The 15,518-nt window shown below is 38.2% G+C and overlaps 1 protein-coding gene across 7 annotated transcripts in view; it reads left to right on the forward strand.

The window, feature by feature from the left end:
- HEATR5B (HEAT repeat containing 5B) overlaps nucleotides 1-15,518 on the forward strand; it is a 102,472-nt gene that overhangs the window by 634 nt on the left and 86,320 nt on the right. For all 7 annotated transcript variants that reach the window (XR_015137225.1, XM_086327425.1, XM_086327427.1 and 4 more), the window contains exons 2-5: nucleotides 278-425; nucleotides 3,654-3,865; nucleotides 8,001-8,109; nucleotides 11,093-11,242. Coding sequence is in view for 6 of the 7 variants with exons in the window: in XM_086327425.1 (XP_086183551.1) it covers nucleotides 300-425; nucleotides 3,654-3,865; nucleotides 8,001-8,109; nucleotides 11,093-11,242 (597 nt within the window). In the remaining variant the exon portion in view is untranslated. The remainder of the gene's footprint in view (nucleotides 1-277; nucleotides 426-3,653; nucleotides 3,866-8,000; nucleotides 8,110-11,092; nucleotides 11,243-15,518) is intronic.

The raw sequence follows: 15,518 nt of genomic DNA on the forward strand, positions 1-15,518 counted from the left end.
TTTCTTCTGGAACTATGTCTTTTTTGCACTGTTTATTTTAATTTTCCTTTGACCCCATTATCCATTCTTCCTCAACAAGCATGACTTTCATTTGTTTTTGTTTGCACCCTTATCCTTTAAAATCAGTTTCTCAGGTTTTGCTTCGAAGTTATGTACGTGTCCTCCAAGACAGATGAGAAGTAAAGCCTTGTATTTCTTTTCTTAGTGATTATATTCATGAAGCTTGACTTTTAACATGAACAAGTCCTTACAAGAATTTTAAAATTGTTTATTTAAGGTGTGAATTTAAAACTTCAGTCATGGAGTTAGCCCACAGTTTATTGCTCAATGAAGAAGCTTTGGCTCAAATCACTGAAGCAAAGAGACCAGTTTTTATCTTTGAATGGTTGCGATTTCTTGATAAAGTCTTGGTTGCTGCCAACAAGGTATGGTATTGCTTTTTATCTAGTTAACATATGTAAAGAATATTATATGTACATGCTTTGTAAGAAGGCACATTATGTTTTGGAGGTTGTGGGTCACTTGAGAATATTACACAGTAGTAAAAATTTCTTGTCTGTCCTTTTTCTATTCTGTGGCAAAACTGAAACCTCATTTAAATCTAGCTTATTGCTTGGGTAGAGGCTTCATATTTCTTCCTGGACATCTAAATGTGAGTGGAGAAAAAGAAGATTATGTGACTGCTATCACCGTAAATTCATTATCTCCAACATCAAGTGGTCCCTTAGTGCTATGTAGCAGTTTCAGTTATCTTCACTTGTCTGTCTGAAGAGTTAGCCTTTTTTTTTTCTTCCTTCACAGTCTTTTCATCCAAATTACTTTTCAATATTTGTGTGTTTTACTTTCCGTTTTTAAAATTAGATGCTGTGTTTAAAATTAGGAAATCAAACATCTGATGATCTTTTACCATCTGCTCAAATGTAAGAGGGAAGGGGATATATGTATACCTATAGCTGATTCACCAGGATCTTCCTGGTGGCTCAGATGGTAAAGTGTCTGCCTGCAATGTGGGAGACCCAGGTTCGACTCCTGGGTTGGGAAGATCCCCTGGAGAAGGAAGTGGCAATCCACTCCAGCACTCTTGCCTGGAAAATCCCATGGACGGAGGAACCTGATAGGCTACAGTCCATGGGGTCGCAAAGAGTCGGACACGACTGAGCGACTTCACTTCACTTCATAGCTGATTCATGTTGAGGTTTGACAGAAAACAAACAAAATTCTGTAAAGCAATTATCCTTCAATTTAAAAATAAATAAATTTTAAAAATAAAATTTAAGAGGGAGTAGTAAAAGTTTGCCGGGCAGAGTGATGTTTGTTAACTGCTTTGTCGTTCTTTGAGGAACTCTTTATAGGTTTCTCTTGGCTAGTCATTCCCCATAAGAGCCTTTTTTACTTTTTTTTTTTTTTTTTTTTTGCCTTTTTTACTTTAAAGTGTCCTAAGGTATATGACTAGCTGCGTAGATTCTAGGATTTTGTGGAGAAGGCTGGGGACTTCAACATTAAGTATGTTAACTTTTACTTAGTCCCCCTGTTGTCAGTGTAGTTTTCCCAGCCCACAATTGTGCCTGAGCTTGCAAAGTCCAGAATGAAGGAGAGAGATATGAGAGTCTTAGAGCTTCTTAAATAGACTCTCAGTCATTCCCTTCACTTCTAGGTGCAACTTTACTCTCTCCTCCATGAGAACTTTGATGCCTCAAAACAAAAGCCACAACATATATGAGCTTTTAGGGGGTTCTGTGTTGGAAGTTGGGGATCTTGTAGCTTTCCTATTGAGTATAGCTCATTCTTTGTTTTCTTTGCCCTTATGTACTTGTGCTTTTTAGTTACTTATTTATTTCTTTGATTGCCCTGGAGTATATTTTAGTTTCTGTAGAGACTGAATTAACACATGGATTCATTACAGTCTTTAACTGAAAGTTCCTATTTTCTCTTAAACTCACTCCATCTGAGTACGTGTTGCCTCCATTTCACTGAAACAGATCTTGTTTTGCCCAAACCAATGGTCAGTATTCTGTCTTAATGGACCCATCAGCAGCTTTTCACCTAGCTGATCCTCTGTCTTGAAATACTTAAAAAAAATTTTATTTTGTTGTGAAATTGAAAAATAAAAGGAGTATGTAAAAAGTTATCCAAATTGTGAAGCATAATAATATGAACATCTGTGCTCCCTTCACTCACATTAAAAAATAAATTGTTAACAATACTGTTGATGCACTGTTGGTGTGAAGCTTTTCCTATTTGTGGTTCCTAAGAAACTATTTGCTTTTAGTTCTCATCCAACTTCCCTAGTTACTCCTCCTCTTTTGCTGGCTGTTTCTCAGTCCTGGGCACAGTTGTTTGTTTTTTAAATACATCTTACTCCTTCAGTGACACCATCGAATGTCATGACTTTTACTACCATCTACATAGTAATGATTCTCAGATATCTAACTACCTGCTCCACTTCTACCTCTTGGATATCTAAATGGCATCTCAAAAGTTAAAACCAAATTCTTGATTTAACCCTCCAAACCTGTCCTTTCGCCAGTACTTTCTATCAGGAAATGACCATTTCATCCTTCTGGTTGCTCAAATCATAAACCTTTAGAGTCATTCTTCACTTCCCTTTTTTTCTCAAACTTCATATCATGTTTCTCAGCAATTCATATTGGTTCTATCCCCTATATATGTCCAGAATTCAATTATTTTTCATTATTTCCATTGCTACTGCCCTCATTTCTCATTGAATTTTTGCCACGACTTTTTAAGTGTTCACCATGCCTCTAACCATGTACGTTTGTAGAGTATCCTCAGCTCAGTAGTCAGAACGAGCCTGTTAGAACATTTAATCATGTTCCTCTTCTGCTTCAAACTCTCAGAATAAAATAGAGTTCTTGCAGTGGTGTCTGAGGCACTGCATGACCTGGTCCCTTCTACCATTCTGACTTCATTTCCTGTTGCTTCCTCTGTCTTATTCTGCTCTAGCCACACTGACTTCTCTGTCCTCAAGCATGCTGAGCAAGGCCTTTGCATTTGTTTCCTGCCAGGAATGTTCTTCTCCCAGATATCTGTATAACTCACATCTTGATTTCTCTTCAGGTTGCCTTTTTCTTACTAGTCTCTATAAAACAGTAAGAACTTACACTGTTCATGTTTATTTGTAAACACTCTCCCCACTAGAATGTAAACTTCTTGACTGCAGAGGCTTTGTCAATTATGGTCACTCATGCCTCCCAGTGCCTGGAATAGTGCATGGCATGTACGTGCAAATAAATATTCCTTTAATGAATGGATGAATTCTCAGCATTGATTATGAGTAAATCTGAATATTTTTTCTGTTGCCTAGGGCTCTTCAGAGTTTCTTTTGGTTTCCTTTACTGAGCTATATAGCTTTGTGAGCTACCTGCTTTGCTTTACAGGGGACCCTAGCTGAGTTCTAAGACATTAATTGTCCATACACTCAAATTTTACATCCTTTGATTGTTATATTTTTTAATAAGGCAATGTGGAAACTTTTTGGATATAGAGTAGTCACTTTTACTGATAGCTAACTTTATGGAATTGGAGAAGAATGAAGGAGAATAATCTCCTTTAAATTTGAACAGAACAACCTTTTTGACTAAAAGATAAAATTATGTATAAGAAAAAAACTGACTTTTTTTTTTTTTTAACAGACTGATGTAAAGGAAAAACAGAAAAAACTTGTTGAACAATTAACTGGATTAATAAGTAGTTCACCTGGACCACCTACACGAAAATTGTTAGCTAAAAACCTTGCAGCCCTTTATAGCATTGGGGATACTTTCACTGTTTTTCAAACACTTGATAAATGCAATGACATTATCAGAAATAAAGATGACACTGCAGCCTACTTACCAACAAAATTGTAAGTACTCACTTTGAAATTAACCCTTGAAACTTGTTTTTTTCCCAGAGTAATTTATCTCAATAAGGGAATGGCAACCCACTCCAGTATTGTTGCCCGGAGAATTCTATGGATAGAGGAACCTGGTGGGCTGTAATAGGGTCGCAAAAGAGTCAGACATGACTGAGCGACTAATACTTACACATTATCTTAATGAAGGGCTGCTGATCGTAAAGATTCCCAGGTAGATGGAGCCTGGGGCATACTGTTGATAGTAAAAGCTCTAAGTAGGTCTGGGGAAGGAGTTCTGTTTCAACATATGCTCCATTGTCCCTGGGACTTGTAGCAAAATACAGAGAATTGGTTTGATGTCAGCAATTTGTACAGGGGTTTCTGATAATTTTGAAGGAGATAATATTCTTGGCTGGGATGCAAAGAAAAGATTTTCTAGGTGATGAGATTGATGCAGGAACAGGCAAACTATAGCCCCCAGGTCAAATCCAGCTTGCCACCTATTTTGTAAATAAAGTTTTATTAGAATAAGGACATGCTCCTTCATTTAATAGCTGTTTTCATGCCAAAATGGCAGAGTTGAGTACCTGAGACAGAGGCCGATTCCCTGGGAGCTCAGCTGATAAAGAATCTACCTGCAATGCAGGAGTGAAAAAGTGAGTTAGTTACAAAATTGTATCTGACTTTTTGCATTTCCATGGACTGCAGCCTGTCCTGCTCCTCTGTCCATGGAATTCTCCAGGCAAGAGTACTGGAGTGGGTTGCCATTTCCTTCTCCAAGGGATTGTCCCAACCCAGGGATCGAACTTGGGTCTCCTACACTGCAGGCAGATTCTTTACCAACTGAACCACTAGGGAATGCAGGAGACCCTGGTTCAATTCCTGGGTTGGGAGGATCCACTGGAGAAGGGATAAACTACCCACTCCAGTATTCTTGGGCTTCCCTCATGACAGTAAAGAATCCGCCTGCAATGAGGGAGACCTGGGTTCAATTCCTGGGTCAGGAGGGTCCCCTGGAGAAGGGAAGGGCTGGCTACCCGCCCCAGTATTCTTGCATGGAGAATTCCATGGACAGAGGAGCCTGGCAGGCTGCAGTCTGTGAGCAACTTTCAGTTTCACTTTATTGACTTCTAAGTTAAGGACTTTGGAGAAGGCAATGGCACCCCACTCCAGTACTCTCGCCTGGAAAATCCCATGGACGGAGGAGCCTGGTAGGCTCCAGTCCATGGGGTCGCTAGAGTTGGACACAACTGAGCGACTTCACTTTCACTTTTCACTTTCATGCATTGGAGAAGGAAATGGCAACCCACTCCAGTGTTCTTGCGTGGAGAATCCCAGGGAGCGGGGAGCCTGGTGGGCTGCCGTCTATGGGGTCGCACAGAGTCAGACACGACTGAAGCGACGTAGCAGCAGTAGCAGCAGCAAGTTAAGGACTTAACCCCACTCCAAGCACATACTTGTGGTTTGGATCTAGGGCAGATATTTTCAGAGGAAGTCTTGAGGATAATGGCCTTAGGGATGCACCTTGTGAAAGAGTCCATTAAGAAAGCCAGCAGTTATAGTACAATGAGGAGTGCTCTGGGAGGGAAAATAACACCTGAATAAACTTCGCTGTGGTGTAAGGGAAGAGCAGTGTCAGTGAAGGCTTCTCAAAAAGGCATCAGCAAAGAAGAACCATCAAGGAAGGCCATATGGAAATGAGTCAAGTAAGGGGTTAAGATGGGAAAAGGAGAAGATGGATGTGATGGGTTAGGGACCAGCAAGTATTGTGGAAAGGGCCAGGTAGTAAATGGTTTGAGTTTGTTGAATATCTTTGTTGCAGCCACTCAACTCTGCCATAGTCAGTGTGTAAATAAATGAGTACAGCTGTATACCAATAAAACTATTTACAGCAACAGGTGAAAGGCTGCATGATGGGCCAGATTTGGCCTGCAGACTGTTTCCCAACCTGTTTTCTGGACAAAGGAAACATAACTGGAAACAGAGCTGGCTTATTTATACCTTATTTCCAGTACAGAATAGTGGAGGGGATAAGTTCAGGAGAAGATGATGAATCCAGTTCTGGATGTGCTGAGTTTGAGTCCACGTGACAGTGTATAGCAGGCAGTTGGAAATCCTGGTCTGGGTTTCAGAGACCTGAGCTGAGAATGTTGTTTTGGTGAGTAGAGAGAGAATGGAGATTTGGGAGTAGGCTGAACCTGCGGTCTGGATAAAGTTACCTAGGAAGAGTGTATTACTGTTTTGAGAGGAGAAGGTGCCAAGGATACACCTTCACAACACCAACATTTAAGGAGCCAGGACCAGTATAACAGCTTACAGAGGAAATGGTGAAACTATTGTGAACTTGGACACTGGTGTTTAGGTCTGTTTTCAACTACATAGGTATGCTGTGGCTAAATTTTGTGTTTTTTGGGATGGATATGGATCTTAAAAGTGCTTTCCAGTTTATTCTGGAGTTGGGAGGTATGTTCATAGTTTTGTGATTCATTTCTCCATTACTTAGCAAATCCACACATGATTTTATAGTTCTGATAAAGCAGAATTTATTGCATATTACTTATTACTCATATGTATTTCCAGTGGATTCATGGATTATATTTAGAAAGTCTGTAATATATGCTGGCAAATGACAGACATTTTTAACTTTGTTTTCAGCCTATAGAGTATTGAAAAAAGCATGAAATTTGGAGTCAAAGAGGTGAAGATCGAGTCTCTGATTCTACTGTTTGTTGCTTGTAGGATAGTAAACTAAATTTATTTAATCACTCTCAGCCTCAGAGTAATTTGTTCAGGACACATAGCTTTTGTATGGCAGGTCCTAGGATTTAGACACAGATTTGCCAGACTCCAAAGGATACATGCAGATTCGCCTGCAATGCAGGAGACACAGGTTGGATCCCTGGGTTGGGAAGATCCCCTGGAGAAGGATATGGCAACCTACTTCAGTATTCTTGCCTGGGAAATCCCGTGGACAGAGGAGCCTGGCAGGCTACAGTCCATGGGGTTGCAAAACAGTCAGACAGGACTTAGCAACTAAACAACAACAACAAAAGGAAAGCTTGGGTTTCTTTCCAAAGGATGGGTATGATTTATTATATGAGTATGTTTATTCTCTTACTTTTCTGACAAGAATACAGTTTAACCATAGTATTTGTTAACAATTATAAAGAATAAAGGCATTTTTTTCTAAAATATTTTTAATTGAAATATACTTGGTTTACAATATTGTGTTAGTTTCAGGTGTATAGCAAAGTGATTCAGTTTTATATATATATATTTTAGATTATCTTCCATTATAGGTTATTATAAGATATTGAATATAGTTTCCTTTGTTGAACAGTAAATCCTTATTGCTTATCTATTTTATGTATAGTAGTTTGTATCTGCTAATCCCATACTCCTCTAATTTATCCCTGCCCTCCTTGTCCCCTTCAGTAAACATAAGTTTGTTTTCTATATCTCTGAGTCTCTTTTTGTTTTGTATGTAGATTCATTTGTATTATCTTTTAGATCCCACAAATAAGTGATATCAAATACTACTTGTTTTTCTCAGACTGGCTTATTTTACTTGCTATGATATTCTCTGGGTCCATCCATGTTGCTGTAAATGGCAGTATTTCATTCTTTTTTATGGCTAAGTAATATTCAATTGTGTATATATACACCACATCTTCTTAAGCTGTCATCTGTTCTGTTGCCATTGTGCCATCTGTTGATGGTCATTGGGTTGTTTCCATGTTTTGGCTGTTGTGCTGCTATGAACATTGGGGTGGGTGCATGTGTATTTTTGAATTAAAGAGTTTTTGTTTTTTGTGAATATATGCCCAGAAATGGGATTACTGAATCATATGGTGGCGATATTTTCAGTTTTTTGAGGAACCTCCATATCAATGCTGTTTTTCATAGTGGCTATACCAGTTTACATTCTCACCAATGTAGGAAGGTTCCCTTTTCCTTATATCCTCTCCAGCATTTATTATTTATAGATTTTTTTATGCTAGTCAGTGATCAACAAGGTGTTATTGAAAGTTTAAAATTTGTGGACAAAAATATCCTGCACAAATACAAGTTGATTTCTGAAAATTAAAAAAATGACAAAGTTATTAATCTGAACAGTGACTGATGAAAATGTCACTTCTTACAGGGCTGCAGTGGCTTGTGTTGGAGCATTTTATGAAAAAATGGGGAGAATGTTAGGCAGTGCATTTCCAGAAACAGTGAATAATCTTTTGAAATCTCTGAAGAGTGCAGAGGTAAGTTTTACAAGTATTCAATGTTTTGCTTGTGGTGGGAGTTCGGTGTTAGTTAGAACCTATGTTTTCCTTTTTTCTGTTAAGTGCATTACTCATATGGCTTAGCAAGAGGGTAGTTTAAAATTATTACTTGTAAAGAATATTACTTGCCCCTTGTTTTGATGCATAGTTCCTCATATTTCAAGGAGAAAGGAAATAATGCTTTTCCTTAACAAAGAAGAGGTTTACATTAATCCCAGGGATATTTTTGTAGTGCCATATTGGTTTTTTGTACCATAGCTAATGTATTAGTTTTCTAGGGCTGCCTGAATAAATTACCACAGAATGGGTGGCTTAACAGAAATTTATTGGGTCCCAATTCTGGAGGTTTATATATGAAGTCAAGGTATGAGCAGGGCCATTTTTCCTCTGATGCCTCTTGGGAATGATGCTTCCTTGCCTTCTTAGTTTCTCATTGCTACTGGCAGTCCTGGGCATTTGGTGGTATCCCTGAGTGTGCAGATACAGCCGTTGTGTCTCTGTCTCTGCTGTCATATGGTGGTCTACCTATGCATCTGGTTCTCTGTCCAAATTCTCATAGGATAAGGGTTCCAGTCATTGAATTAGGGTTCGCCCTGATCTTTACTTGATTTCGTTTCTCTCTCAGTTCAGTTCAGTTGCTCAGTCGTGTTTGATTCTTTGCAATCCCATGGACTGTAGCACGCCAGGCTTCCCTGTCCATCACCAACTCCCGGAGTTCACTCAAACTCATGTCCACTGGGTCAGTGGTGCCATCCAACCATCTCATCCTCTCTGATCCCCTTCTCGTCTTGCCTTCAATCTTTCCCAGTATCAGGGTTTTTTCAGATAAGTCAGTTCTTTGCATCAGGTGGCCATACTATTAGAATTTCAGCTTCAACATCAGTCCTTCCAGTGAATATTCAGGACTGATTTCCTTTAGGATGAACTGGTTTTATCTCCTTGCAGTCCAAGGGACTCTCAAGAGTCTTCTCCAACACCACAGTTCAAAAGCATCAATTATTTGGCGCTCAGCTTTCTTTATAATCCAACTCTCACATCCATACATGACCACTGGAAAAACCATAGCTTTGACTACATGGACTTTTGTTGGCAAAGTAATGTCTCTGCTTTTTAATATGCTTTCTAGGTTGGTGATAACTTTCCTTCCAAGGAGTAAGCATCTTTTAATTTTATGGCTGCAGTCACCATCTGCAGTGATTTTGGAGCCCCAAAAAATAAAGTCTGCAACTGTTTCCACTGTTTCCCATCTATTTGCCATGAACTGATGGGACCAGATGCCATGATCTTAGTTTTCTGAATGTTTAGCTTTAAGCCAACTTTTTCACTCTCCTCTTTCACTTTCATCAAGAGGCTCTTAAGTTTTTCTTTGCTTTCTGCAATAAGGGTGGTGTCATCTGCATATCTGAGGTTATTGATATTTCTCCCGGAAATCTTGATTCCAGCTTGTGCTTCATCTACTCCAGCATTTCTCATGGTGTACTCTGCATATAAGTTAAATAAGCAGGGTGACAGTATACAGCCTTGAGGTACTCCTTTTCCTATTTGGAACCAGTCTGTTGTTCCATGACCAGTTCTAACTGTTGCTTCCTGACCTGAATACAGATTTCTCAGGAGGCAGGTCAGGTGGTCTGGTAGTCCCATCTCTTTCAGAATTTTCCACAGTTTGTTGTGATCCACACAGTCAAAGGCTTTGGCGTAGTCAATAAAGTAGAAACAGATATTTATCTCTTGCTTTTTCGATGATCCAGTGGGTGTTGGCAATTTGATCTCTGGTTCCTCTGCCTTTTCTAAATCCAGCTTACATCTGGAAGTTCATGGTTCACGTACTGTTGAAGCCTGGCTTGGAGGATTTTGAGCATTACTTTGTTAGCGTGTGAGATGAGTGCAATTGTGCGGTAGTTTGAGCATTCTTTGGCTTTGCCTTTCTTTGGGATTGGAATGAAAACTGACCTTTTCCAGTCCTGTGGCCACTGCTGAGTTTTCCAAATTTGCTGGCATATTGGGTGCAGCACTTTCACAGCATCATCCTTTAGGATTTGAGACAGGTCAGCTAGAATTCCATCACCTCCACTAGCTTTGTTCATAGTGATGCTTCCTAAGGTTATCTGGGAACCTTACTTCGAAATAAAGTCATGTTTACAGGTAACAGGGTATAGGACTGATCTTGTCTTTTGGCAGGACAGTATTCAATCCACAGCAGCTAATATGATATAAAGACAGTTCTGTTTTGTCATTTCAATTTGTTATTACTTCTGAAAATTCTTTGTTCAGTTGGGGTTAACTGAAAATAGACCAAGCACTGGTCTCATAGTCTTATTCTTTATCTAGGAAAACTAAAGGTTTCTTGGACAGCACCTCTTCTAAGAACTCTTTGTCTATTCATTTATTAAACAAGAGTTGAGGACATATTCTCAGGCATTAGGCTTGTAAAGATGGATAAGATCTACCACTTGACCTCAAAAAGCTTACGATCTAATGAAAGAGATCTATATTTAAATCAGTATACTAACAGAAATATGAATCAAACACTGTAAGTATAAAAACAACAGTTCAAATTAGTCCCAATAATTTCATAGTTTGGAATGGATCTGAGAAGTTTTAAAACTGTGTTGGATATTTTATTCCTCTTTTAGAAGCTTTGTATTACTTAGGTACTTTTTGTAACTTTTTGCATTCTAAAAGTTGGGATCCTTGAGAAATTATTATTTTGAAGCTTTTGAATCTGTCATGTTCTCATTATTTGCATTTCATCAGGTCCTGGTTACATTAGAATATATTTACGTACTGTAACATAATTTCTCAGGTATTGTTTTGTTGAAATTAATAATTATTTTTACATTTTAGAATACTTTTTTATTTTTCATTACTTACTATTTATGTTTAGAATTAATGCCATTAGGTCCAGAGAAGTTTTGTGTATTGGTGTGTTCTTATTTAAATGTGGAATTTTCTTTATGTGTAGTCTCAGGGGCGAAGTGAAATCTTAATGAGTCTACAGAAAGTTCTGAATGGACTGGGTGGTGCCGCAGCTTCCTGTCATCGTGATATTTACAAGAATGCCAGGTCCCTCTTAACTGACAGGTCAATGGCTGTTCGATGTGCAGTTGCCAAGGTTAGTTCTCAGCTGGTTTATAACATTGCTTCTTAACCTGCTTGCTCTTAAATAATCGATGATTTTTTTTTGTTTTAAAATATGGTATGATTTTTCTTCCTATGGATTAGTTTCATTTCTTTCTAGAGTCATATATAGGAGGGAATAATGTTGTATGTGCCTTTTTTTGGCCTGGCTTTTTTCACTTAGCATAATTATTTTGAGATTTATCAGTGTTGTTACATGTATCGATAGTTCATTCCTTTTTATTGCTGAGTAGTATTTCATTGTATGGATATACCACAATTGGTGTATTCCTTCACCTCTTATAAGTATTCAGGTTGCTTCCAATTTTGGCTATTACCAAAAAAGCTACTGTGAACATCTGTATACTAGTTTTTGTATAGACACTGCTTTTCTTTCACATGGATAAATAGCTGGGAGTGGTATGATTGGATCATATTCTAGATTTACATTTAATTTTTGGAGAAGTTCCCACCTTTTCCAAAGTATTGTGAAATTTCCTCTTTCTCCATGACCCTTACCAACATTGAGTATTGCCAGTCTTTTAACTTTTAACCATTCTTATAGATATGTACAGGTATCTCATTGTGGCTTTAATTTGCATTTCTAGACTAATGATGGTCATATTTTAGGTGCCTATTTCCATTCATATCTTTGATAATGAATCTATTAAAAAATTTTTGCATTGAGTTATTTGTTTTCTTATTACTGAGTTTTGAGAGTACTTTGTAGGTTCTTTATATATTTCTTTATCACATAGGTGATTTGCAAATATTTTCTCTCACCCCATGGTCTTTCATTCCCTAAATCGTTCCTTTCTAAGAAGAGGAGTTTTGAATTTTGTCAAAGTCCAGTTGATCAATTTTTCTTATGTTAATTATGCTTCTAGTGTTGTATGTAAGGGGCTTCCCGCAAAGCTCAGCTGATAAAAAAAATTCCACCTGCAGTGCAGGAGACCCCAGTTTTATTCCTCGGTTGGGAATTTCCCCTGGAGAAGGGATAGGTTACCCACTCTGGTACTCATGGGCTTCTCTGGTGGGTCAGACGGTAAAGAATCCTCCTGCACTTCGGGAGACCTGGGTTTGATCCCTTGGTTGGGAAGATCCCCTGGAGGAGAGCATGACAACCCTCTAGCTTGCCTGGAGAATCCCCATGGACAGAGGAGCCTAGTGGGCTACAGTCCAGGGAGTCTGGCAGGCTACAGTCCATGCAGTAGCAAAGAGTCAGACACGACTGAGCAACTAAGCACAGCACAGCATTGTATCTGAGAAAACGTTTCCTAGCCCAAGCTTTCTCCTGTGTTTCTTTCCAAATGAGTTTTATAATTTTACACTTGGGTATATGATTCACTTTGAGTTACTTTTTGTATATAGTGCAAGGTATACATCAAAGATTTTTTGTTTTGCTTTCCACATGAATATTTACTCATTCCTGTGCCATGTTGAAAAGGCTGTCTTTTCTTCAGTAAATTGCCTTTGCACCTTTGTTGAAAATCAGTTGTCCATATACTTGTGAGTCTGTTTTTGAAATCTCTGAATAGTTTCATTGAACTGTTCGTCCATCTTGATGTACCTTTCTTGATTACTGTAACTTTGAAGGTGAAAGTGAAAGTCGCTCAGTCCTGTCCAACTCTTTGTGACCCCATGCACTATATGGTCCATGGAATTCTCCAGGCCAGAATACTGGAGTGGGTAGCCTTTCCCTTCATTAGGGGATCTTCCCAACCCAGGGATTGAACCCAGGTCTCATGCATTCTGGCGGATTCTTTACCAGCTGAGCCACAAGGGAAGCCCAAGAATACTGGAGTGGGTAGTGTATCCTTTCTCCAGCGGATCTTCCGACCCAGGAATCAAAGCGGGGTCTTCTGCATTGCAGGTGGATTCTTTACCAACTGAGCTATCAGGGAAGCTCAACTTTATACTGCCTTAAAATCAAGTAGTGTCAGCCCTTCAACATTTTCTTTTTCAAAATAGTTTTGGGTATTTTCAGTCCTTTGCATTTCCATATAAATTTTAGCTTATAAATTTCTACAAAAATAGCATGCTGAAATTTTTATTCAGGTTGCACCAAGTCTATAAATCAGTTTGGGGAGAGTTGACAGCTTATCATTAAGTCCAACTCATAAATATGATATCTCTATCTCCCATTCATTTAGGTCTTCTTTGATCACTCTTAGCAGCATTTTGTGGTTTTCAGATGCAGAGATCTTGCATATCTTCTGTGAGATTTATTGTTAACTATTTCATATTTTTACACTATTTCAAATAGTACTGATGAAAAATTTTTTTAAATTTCTAATTGTTCATTGCTGACATAGAGAAATACAGTTGTTTTGTACATTGACCTTGTATGAACCAACCTTCCTAAACTGTGACTAATTCTATGTCAGCTTTTTTTTTTTTTTTAATGTTTTATTTGTTTGGCTGTGTCAGATTGTAGTTGTGGCATGTGGGATCTAGTTCCCTGATCAGGGATCAAACCCAGGCCCCCTGCATTGGAAGTACAGAGTCTTAGCCAGTGGACCACCAGGGAAGTCCCTATGTCAGCTTTTTAAATGGATTCTATCACGTGTTCTATGTAGACAATCGTGTTGTCTGTGAACAGAGACAGTTTTACTTCTTTTCCAGTCTGGATGTCTTTTATATATTTTTCTTTCTTACTGCACTTCCTGACCAGATCTTTCAGTTCTGTGTCGAATAGAAAACATGAGAGCCAACATTCTTTTCTTGTTCTTGATCCTTAAAGGGGAAATATTCAGTCCTTCACCATTAAGTATGATGTTAACTGTCAGTTTTCTTTGATGACCATTATCAGGTTGAGGAAATACCCTTATATTCCTAGCCTTCCAAAAAGTTTTTGTTAAGAATGAATTTTAGATTTTGTCAAATGCGTTTTTTTTTTTTTTTAATTTTTATTTCTAGTGTTGTTTCTGTTTTCTAAGTTTTTTATTTTAGGATAATTGTAAAATAATTGTAGCTTTACATGCAGGGGCTTCCCAAGCGGCTCAGTGGTAAAGAAACCATCTGCCAGAGCAGGTGGCACAGGTTTGATCCCTGAGTCAAGAAGATCCCCTGGAGGAGGAATGGCAGCCCACTTCAGTATTCTTGCCTGGATAACCCCATGGACAGAGGAGCCTGGTGGCTGTAGTCCATGGGGTCACAAAGAGTCCGACATGACTGAGTAACTAAGTGCATAGTATGCAGGTTTTCATGCAATTGTAAGAAATAAAGTAGAGAGATCTTTATAAACTTATACCCAGTTCCCCCCAACAGTAATATCTTGAAAAAGCATATAGCATTACAAGCGGCATAATACAATAGTGACGTTGACACAGTCCACTGATCTTGTTCAGTTTTCCCCAGTTTTATTTATAATCTGTTAAATGTTTCTTTAGCATTAATGAGATGAATAAAATGAATTTTTTCCAACTTGCTAATGAATTTCACTGATTAGTTTTAGAATTTTAATCAGTCTTTCATTCCTATGATAAACCCTGCTGGGTCATGATATATTATCCATTTTATATGTTGTTGGGTTAGAGTTATTAAAAGTTTGTGTACAAGTTTTGCATCCATGGGAGGTATTGGTATGTAGTTTTCTTCCCTTGTAGTGTCTTCGTCAGATTTCAGTATCATGGTCAGTATGTTGAGTTGGAAAGTATACACTTCTCTTCAAATTGCTGGAAGAGTTTATATAGGATTGGTATTATTTCTTACTTAATCATTTGGTTGAATTCATCAGTACAACTCTCTGGGTCTCCAGTTTTCTTTGGGGAAAGATTTTAAACTACAAATTCAGTTTTTAAAATAGATATTGGGCTATTCAGGTTATCTGTTTCTTCTTGAGTGAGTTGTCTGTTTCATCTAAGTTGTTAAATATATTGTCCTTTTAATATATATTGAATCTGCAGTTATGTGACTTCCTCATTCCTAATTTTGATAATCTGTGTCTTGTCTTTCTTTTTTCTCATCTGTCTGGCTAGAGATTTAGCAGATGTGTCGGTTGTTTCAAAGAAGCAGCTTTTGGTTTCATTTCTGCTTTTCAGTTTTCTGGTTGATTGACTTCGTCTCTTAACTGTATTGTTTCCTATTTTCCTGCTTACTTTGTGTTGAATTTGCTCTGTGTCATCTAGTGTCTTAGTTAGAGGCTGAGATTATTGATCTGAGACTCTTCTTTCTAACACAGGACTTTAGGGTTATGTATTTCCTCCTCACTGCTGGAATCTCAAGGGAGTATGCTGGGACAACTGTAGGGTTCAATTTGTGTTTTTAAT

Source organism: Bos grunniens, chromosome 11, assembly GCF_055505025.1.
Source record: "Bos grunniens cultivar Pamir isolate PY7600 chromosome 11, Bosgru_T2T1.0, whole genome shotgun sequence".
Taxonomy (NCBI): Eukaryota; Metazoa; Chordata; class Mammalia; order Artiodactyla; family Bovidae; genus Bos; species Bos grunniens.